The 9,134-nt window shown below is 36.2% G+C and overlaps 1 protein-coding gene across 12 annotated transcripts; it reads right to left on the bottom strand.

Annotated features, from left to right (window-relative positions):
- Positions 1–41: 41 nt before the first annotated feature.
- LOC101157004 (protein tyrosine phosphatase type IVA 3) lies at positions 42–8,107 on the bottom strand. 12 transcript variants are annotated; one of them, XM_011484971.4, is made up of 7 exons: positions 7,935–8,107; positions 5,506–5,955; positions 3,420–3,550; positions 2,506–2,598; positions 2,296–2,426; positions 2,041–2,115; positions 42–1,137 (listed from the first exon to the last, which is right to left on the bottom strand). In XM_011484971.4, the coding sequence occupies exons 3-7, from the start codon at positions 3,525–3,527 to the stop codon at positions 1,020–1,022; spliced, it is 525 nt and encodes a 174-aa protein (XP_011483273.1). In that variant the 5' UTR covers positions 3,528–3,550; positions 5,506–5,955; positions 7,935–8,107; the 3' UTR covers positions 42–1,019. The 12 variants fall into 12 exon arrangements, with proteins under 12 accessions (XP_011483273.1, XP_004077722.1, XP_011483271.1 ...); XM_004077674.5 differs by having other exon boundaries at positions 3,420–3,556; positions 7,935–8,098; XM_011484969.4 differs by having other exon boundaries at positions 3,420–3,556; positions 7,761–8,096.
- Between the last annotated feature and the right edge of the window lie 1,027 nt (positions 8,108–9,134).

Below are 9,134 nucleotides of genomic sequence, written 5' to 3'. Positions count from 1 at the left end.
TAAATAAATGTATTATAAGTTAAAAACATAAAAGAGAATAGTTTCAGGCATGTTGATAAAACCTTTATTGAACAATGCAAACATTATATGCAGACATTTACAGTTGTCCTTACATAAAAACGTGACAGCTCAGTTGAATTTCTTTGTCCAATGCTGCTCCAAAATTGGCAGTCACACAAGCAAATCCATGCATATACTAATCGTTGTGTTCTTCTGTTCTCATCGCATAATTTCAAACTGTTCAGGACATGACAGTAAAACTGCTTGAGTATAGATGTACCATATGTATATGTATATGTATGTATATATATATATATATATATATATATATATATATATATATATATATATATATATATATATATATATATATATATATATATATATATATATATATATATATATATATATATATATATATATATATATATATATATATATATATATGGTCAGAGGCATTACTTGTGCACATGTGCCATTCATGAAGCATAAAGTAAATTCCATCGTGAAGTGTGTGTTAAAATAAAGAAAAGCAAATAAATTAACACAACACTTCCAAGTAAAATAACCAAAATTTTTATTTGAGAAATTTTGTGCTTTTATTACTATATTAATCCCTAAATCCTTAAATAAACCCTACTTTTTTCAGTTTAAAATTTGAGTTAATCAGGCCTGGGGAGTTTAAAAATGATGTGCAGATGAGATTTAAACTATATAAGATATCTGTACATCCGAACTGGTGTTCTGCTGTAAACCTTGTCCTACACATTGACGCAGTTCTCAACTCCAGATGTATGCATTCTTGAATTATCTATAAAAAATCCACAGACCATGACAAAGATTTCCACCCATGCTTCTTTGAAACAGATTTGAGAAAGTTAAATAACAAATTTATCCAGGACACTGATGAAACTGAAAGAAAGACAAAAGCCATTTGTGAATCTTTTTTTTTTTTTACTGTGAGTGTAAATGTTTTGAATGTTTACATGGGGTGTACAGATGAACCTCTGAAAGCGTTTTCACATTGTGCAGCATTTGTTCTTGGGAGTGTGAGAGTCTTTGAAACGGAGTCTGTGTTTTGATCGATATTTCTCCAGGTATGTAAGTTGTTTACTGTTTATGGCCCCACGCCGTTTCCTGAAACAAAAGAAGAAAGAAATAAAAGCAAACAGACATTTAGGAAGAAAGCAATGTGACTCTTTCAATGCATTATGGTCTTAATGTAACATCTTGAGTAAATGGCAGATATGCTCTTTACCAACTCTCTTTAAATGTCACATTAAAACACCCATTTGTTGTGTTTTTTTCCAGTATTGTGCAGTGACAATTTTTTTAAATATCTATATATATTTTAGATGTTTGTAGTTCAGCCCACATATTCCCTGGAAGGCTTTTGCAGCTTGTTGATGTAAATAACCTGTTGCAGGAGGCCTTTGCTGGGTTTGGTCTCAAAAGTTTAGAACAGTTTCATGCTTTCATGCTTCTCCATCTATGGCACGGTCACAGAAAAAGTTGCATTGCATTGAGTAATCAATTTACTTACTCGTTTTTATCGTGTTGCTGATGTCAAATTTTGTCTAATGCTTTGCTATTTATGATTTCTATGCTCTATCTTCAAATTGATGTCATGCATAATCGTGGTTTTTGTTTACAGATACATAAATGGGAGATTATGCCATTTAAATGAGCTTTTCTGACCTCTTTGTCATCATGATGCACCTTATAAAGTAATGTGTGATTTTATATGGGAAAAATCTCACATTTAGGATGTTTGCCTCACAGAATATTTTGTCACATAAACCAAAGTTATTACCAGAGTCTACTCAGGCACCAAGAGAGGATGTTATAGGGATCGGGTTAGCAGCCAGCCTTCTAAAAAAGTAAGATTCCTTCTGTTCTGATTCGAATTAACGTTTTGTGGTGTGTTTAATAATAAAACAAATCCTCTAAAATACATACATGGATTATACTCAAGGATGAAATACTATAGCTTATTCTAAATACTTTGTAAGCCGCTTTATTGCATTAAGATGTACTTACTGTCTGATGAGTTGAATAGCATCTTCATACTTCATCCCACTTTCTATCAAAGCCAAAGCGACCAGCACAGGAGCCCTGCATGCATATAAAATGCATGCATTCATGCATTTTATATGTGTTTAGAAACATTATCTTTTAGTCTCTTTTCCCTCTAATCAAACATTCTACAATCAGCTGTTGTGTGTGTGTGTGAACTCTGCTGTTTTATTCTATGAACCTGTCGGTGTCAGTGTGTTTTTTCTTCATGTCTCTCACCTTCCTAGTCCAGCCACACAATGAACTGCCACACAGCTTCCTGGATCTTCCTGAAACTTCTTCTTCAGGAGACTCAACCAGTCATCAACAAGTTTATTAGGCGGAGCGGCACCGTCATCAAAGGGCCAGTCCTATCGGAAACAGTAAACTGTTGCAGTCTTTTGAACGGTTGCAGAATTTTTGAAGCGTGTTGTGCGATTATTTCCTCACAAAAACAGTTATTCCGTCTTTCTCCAGGGTGGTTTTGTCGTATGTGATGTCACAAACTCGCACTAACAGTGTCACGCCATACCGCTTCAGGTCCTGGACAGGAGAAGTTAGGAGTTTGAAACAAATGAACATGCTTTTATTTCTTTTTTTTATCATTATATGAGCTGTAAATGCTTTCAAATCAGTAGTCAAGAATCTTCTGCATTTTATAACAACAGGATATTCCTAGCTTTGTCCTTCTGGACACGGACTTAGAGTTAGAGCAGAGAGTCCACATTACAGCTTTGTGATTAATCCTCTTTACATCAGAAGGACTAAATAGTGTGTTTGTTTTCAAACATAGTAACATGTAACTGGATTAAAAGTGATCAGCCCTTTTACCATATTCTATCAAGAAAACATAATTCTGAGAAAAAGTCTGAAATTTATAATCTACATAATGTAGAGTTTCTTAATTTTAGATTTATTCTTATTTAAATTGTCATTCATAAATACAAATTTTAGTGAATTTTTCTTTAATTCTGAAAGGAACCGCCAATTTTGGCTTACTGCTGGTAAGGCTCTTTCCTATTTAAAAACATTTTGTGCTGTCTGGATGATCATAAACACCTTTTATAGGATTTACTTTCCAATCAGTAGGGGCTGGTATTTCATATTTCTAAAAACAAATATGCATCGTCATCAAACCACAAATCTAAAAATATAACTAAAATACATCTAATAATGTCATGTTATTGTTAAAAATAATATATATTTTAACAATAAAATGACATTTGGTAATTTTAATGAATTTTATGCATAAAATCAACATTTGTGAGCTGTATTTTTGTGTTATCATTCTTCCTCATTCTTAAATAGAAGTATTCATTACCAAGTGTGTTATTTGCTCACTCTGGTCCCTCTCCATGTCTTACCTCCACGAAGGAGCTCAGTGTGCTGTCTGTGGGGTTGTGTGTGATGAGGAATCTCATGTTCTTGTGGCACAGTTCAACTGGAGCGGGTCGGTTCATGGTGGCTTGCATAACCTTTGACACTGCTGGAGGACCTGTGACTTTTACAAGTCAACATAAAGTTGTCAGACCAAAATGAAGTCACATAGGTTGTGAGAGCTGTCCATACATCACCATGTCACCATGATAAGCAGCAACAAATACATAGACTGATGTTGCCCTCCCAACTTTTTCAAATCTTCATTGCATATGCAAGTTTTAATCAATACAACTGATCAACAAGGCAGTTTGTTAAGGTTAGCAAATTAAGGCAATGTCACAATTCCTTTCCTAGCTACTTAAAAACTATGTAGTACGGGACTATCTTGCTCTGGACTTTAACAACAATTCAGGCGCCTGGCTCAGTACTTTTTTTTTTAAACGGCAGATATGACCGACTTCCCAAAATGAATTATGACCTATTTACAAACACTATTTTTGAAATCTACTGTGTTCTGATAATGAAAGCTTCAATGGTTTGTTTTTCTAAAGAAAAAAATAATTATAACACATTGCATTGTGGTCTATATTTGCCAATTTAGTGACCATCCATGGTCACTAGGTTTTTGCAAAGACTTCTGGGAAATTTTTAGGGCACTGGGTTTAGGAATTGCAGTTTCTAACACTCTTACAAATTGGCAAATAGACTATTTAGTGCACTGAGTAATGGGTAGTGAGGAACTTCAGGCCAAAACTGCAGAGAAAACTGGAGAACATGCCAACGATAGACACAGCATGTAAAACTACATGTAGTCTGTTTTTGAGTTTTACATTTGTTAATGATAGAGACGAATAAACGTATTATAACAAAGTACCAATGCAGGAGTTACCACATTCCACTTGCAAAGTCAGTCAGCCAAAGAAGTAGTAGTTACAGGACAAATTTGAAAGAAAAACTTACGCTTTTATTCAAGAAACATAGGATACTCATATAATTGTGCTTGTGAATCCATTTCTTTCCAAACTTTTCAAATTAAAAGCAGACATTGTAGGGATTTTGTGATTTAGTTTGTTTTTTTAAGTTGTGTTTTTGGTCAAGTTTTGAGTTATCCTCAATTCAGTCACTCCAGGTTTAAGTTAATCAACCCCAGCTTTCTTCATTTAGTTAATTACCCTCAGTGCTTTCAAATATCTGATTTTTAGTCCCTCATTGTCAGGTCATCTGCTCTGCTTTGTCATTCTTTTGTTGGTCTATGGGTTTGTCATGTTTGTAAAAAGACATATTATCCAAACCACAAAGATGTTATCAAGGATTTTTTTTAATTTCTTTTAGCCCTGAAGCTAATATGAAGGTGACAACTGACCAAATATAGTAAAAAAAAAAAAAAGAGAGAAATTATTAAACAACAACTCTCATAATGATGTTTGCTTTTGCTTTATACAACATTTAAAATAAAGATGTAAATCTCGAGATACAAATCTTTGTTGATTAAATTTAGCAATTAAAGAAGCAAGATTATTTGTAAACTGCAGGCAGACGTCTAAATGTGGGTGCTTGAAATACGACTTATTTGTTTTACTGTATTTGAATTTGTAGCAGCAGAACTGTATCTATTTAGTTGTAGGTTTTGTATTTACAAATGTCAGAGTATTTTTTTCTGTCCATAGGGACAGACTCCTTGATCTGCAGCCATCCACCTTTTTAAATCCAGACGTGTTGAGGGTTGCTGGAGGGGTGGACAGTAATTGGACTACTGGCTGATTTTATCCTGGGCAGATCGCCAGATCACAGGGCTGCATACAGAATTAAATGAACTAACTAACTGCTGCTGCGCCTTCTTTATAAATTCTATTTGATTGAAATCTTTTTAATATTTTTATTCTATTCTGACAGGGATTTTTTTTCCAAGATTGCCTTTTATTTTGTAAATTTTTCTTCCATTAAGAAGTTTAGAGAGACTGTTCTTTCTGGTTTGGGGCCTTACAAATGTACATTCTAAAAGTAAGCTCTGACCTTTCAAGAGTACCACGAGCAAGTGGAATAGCAGATCTTGTGACTGTCTTTCCTCACCTTTAGTTCCAGCTGTCGCAGTTGACTGCTGTATCTTCAGAATTGTCTTCCGGGTGAGCCTGGCGTAGGATTTTGATAATAAAATTATGTAATTTCCCAGAGTTGTAGCCCTTTTATTCGGCTCGTTCTCCCATCCGTTGACTGTATCCTGTGATCTAGAACACTACTGTGCATCAGCTGAATTTTAAGCTCTGCAATTGTCAGTGTTTTTTATTTACTTTCTTAAATTCTCCCAGTCACACTCTTTCCTCTTCTTTCCAGTACGTTGTCTGTGATAAGGCTCCACTTGTTAACCCATGAGCAGTCAGTTTTAGATGGTAAGGCTCAGTGGTCTTCCAGGGCTCATGACCCCAGGACTGTATGGCGCTGCATCATTCCAGACAGGGTCTAAATGTGTTGAGCATGGCAATAGTCACCACTCTGCCGCACAAACTCCATCAACCAGCGGTTCTGCAACACAAAACACACATGAACAAATTAATAGTGATTTAGAAGTGCGATATTTTAAACAAGGCCTCTACTTCAGTGGCAGAAATAGCTGAAAAAACACAAACATAGTGACCTCCAGCATTTTAAACAAGGTTATGTTGATTTAAAAAATATTTCAATTGTTTTCCTCAGAGGAATGTTGTCAGCCTATATTTACAAGTAAATAAATGTGTGACTCGCACATAAAATGTTCAAATGACAAGACTTGCAAAATGAAGAAGCTGTTCAGACATTATTGACATGATTAATCTGTATGTTCCAGGACCATGACTTATTTTATCCAATATTTCCAATTAATGCTTGAATACATAAAAACAAGCGAATAGGTGATCAACTGTAAAAAAGGAATAGGTATACAAATAACACATTTGGTTAATCCTAGGGCAAAGTAAAACATCTAATCTCAAAAACCCTTTTGTGTTTACTTAATATGTATTGAAGAACCCAAAAAAATACAACACAGAATTGTATTTGCATGTTATTAAAACATTTTTTGTAGATGTTTTGGACATGTTGTCATGCAACTTTTTAAATGATCAAGATGAAAGAATTTCATCCCCATAAACATCAATATTGGGCTTTTAACCCTAAATTTATCTAGTTTAGGGACACAGGATTGAGATTTATGACTCTTTGAGATTAGGACACCAAGGATTTATGATCTCAGTCAAAGATTTCACCCTCTACTCACTAATGTGTTCAAATCCTCAGAAAATCAAGCAGTAAAAAGCCAGGAGATAATCTGTGGTCACCCCTGACACACAGACTCACTCCTTCTCCTTTCAAGAGGACTGTGGTCTGAACCGGCTTGTTGACAATCTATAATTAGCTAAATGTGCTGCCAGTAATCAAGACAGAAGTAACAAGTTTGGTCATTTCCTACTTCTTTTAAAAAAAAAACTGAGCAAGTAACTTTGAAGCAACAAATTTCACCGATCTGTGAAAATCAAAAGAACAAATAATTCTGTTTTTCTGTCAAATTATGTTTATGGAAGACACTTGAATCAGACAAAGTCTGCATAGAAAGAAAAGATGTTCAGATGTCCTTCCAAACTTTGAATCTGAGTAAAATAAGTTGGCCACATCCAGGCCTGGTCAGCACACAATGACATAAAAGCATTGATCTAAGTGCATGTTTTCAAATGGTCTTACGAAATCTATAATATTTTCAAACTAAAGGGTGAATGACAACAAACTCTACCGATCAAAAGTTCTGATTGGATAAATTGCACACCAGCCAAAACCTATACTGACATCAAGCTCAAAGAAGATGTTTAATATTAAAAATCTAATTAAATCAAGTTTCTCTCTTACCCCTCGGCTGTTGAAAAGGGAAATCAAAAACACCGACAAGCAGTTACACCAAAGTCCTGCAGAAGCAGCAGCCCCACAACAGTGTAAGTGCTGATATGCAACCAGCTGACTGCCTGTTATAGTAAACCGCCATAGACACTAAATCCCTACCGGTATTTATAGCTCCATCCATACTAGCAGCTGATTCTGTGACACATCAGTTTTTTTTTTTTTTGTTTGTTTTTTTGAGGGAACAACTGTCTCCAGTGCAAGCACACTCCTATCTTCCTGTCGTCTGCCTGCTCCAGACAAGTCCAGTGATTAGAGTAACAGCAATCTCTTGCAGTTCTTTAAATGTTTACCGCAGGTATTTATCCATCAAATTATTTTTTTTAAATTGCAGAATCTGATAGGCATACTAATATGGGGGAACGGGAACCAGTTACTAAACAAACAAAAGTGCTTCTCCTTACCACTTAGCTCTTTGGTGTCCTCTCCAAACTCAAAATTAAGTTCAGCTCTGCCACATTAAAACTAAATCTAATTTTAGAGTTCTCCTCTGTAAAGCAGCGAAAATAGCAGTCTAAAAAACAGAATGTGGAGCCTTTTGGAGGCAGCTTTCTCCATTAGAATATTAAACTATTCACCTTTCCCAGTCACTTCAGTCCAGTTTGGTGGTCACTAATGTGGCATGTGCCTGTATCCAGGTCCTCTCTGCTGCAGCAGAGCCGAGTGGCGAGCTGAGGATTGACTGAGCTGGTTTAATCAGGCTGAGCAGCCATCTGACCCTGACAAGCCCCGTCACCATCAGAACACCCCAGAGTTAATGCTCTTAGAAAGAGAGGCGGGTAGCCGCGACGCTCCCTCCCTTCTCATATCTTTTCCAGTAATGCTTTTCTTTTCTGCCTTAAAGAAAGAAGTCTTACACTTCCCCCTTTTTTTAATTACTTCTCACTCCCAAATAAACTAATGATACCACATTATAAGCCTACATGCAGCACATCCGCCGCATAAAACAAAAATCTAACAAAGAACGATGCTTTTGTATCCCACAGGTGTCAAACATCACTCAAAAAATTGTTACTTTGACTGGACTTTCTGTCATGTCTCGTCAAGTTTCCTGTTGTCTCGTGTGGGGTTTCCTGTTTTGTTTTGAAAGTCTAACCTACCTCTCGTTCCAGACCTTCCCCTTCCTGCTGTGTCTGCTCCCCACACCTGTGTCTGCCTCATCATCCCTGATCATTCCCACCTGTGCCTCCCCTCCTCATGTATTTATAGCCTGTGTTTCCCTTTGTCCTGTGCCTGTTTGTCATGTGCTTTCACCTGCCAAAGCTAGCTCTTCTCTTGATTCAAGAAATTAAATCCTTAAGCTCTGCATCTGAGTCCAGTCCTGTGTTCTGCCTTGTCACTTTCTCTTGTTTGTTTCACCTTGCTTTGGTCCTTCCCCTTCCTAAATCTAAAAATAGATGCTTCTTTGAGTTACCAGACAGATTGTACGAGTGAAATCACTGAGCCTCGGTTAATGGACTTAACCTTCTCTCCAAGACACAATAGTCCAAAGCTTGTTTGTTTGTTTACCATCTAAAGTTACTGAAATGTTACGACTGTGCCTCAGTCATCGTGTTTTTCAGTGAAGTCTTGGGTATGTGGAGAGAATCACACAGTGTTCACTGCAAGCACAGGTATTTTAAAAGCAGATCTAGCTGGGGCCTCAGGTCACTATCAATCACTTTGAGTGGAGGTTAACATGACTCTCAAGGCTTGAAAACCATCTCTTACTGGCTAAAATTAGCTGAAGCTGTGCTGAAGGTGTTTCCAGTTTGTCATATTACTGTCTAAGTGAAGAA

Source organism: Oryzias latipes, chromosome 16 (assembly GCF_053564925.1).
Source record: "Oryzias latipes strain Hd-rR chromosome 16, Olatipes_Hd-rR_3.1".
NCBI lineage: Eukaryota > Metazoa > Chordata > Actinopteri > Beloniformes > Adrianichthyidae > Oryzias > Oryzias latipes.
Note: the sequence above shows the minus strand (reverse complement) of the source record. Positions and strands in the feature narration are given on the sequence as shown.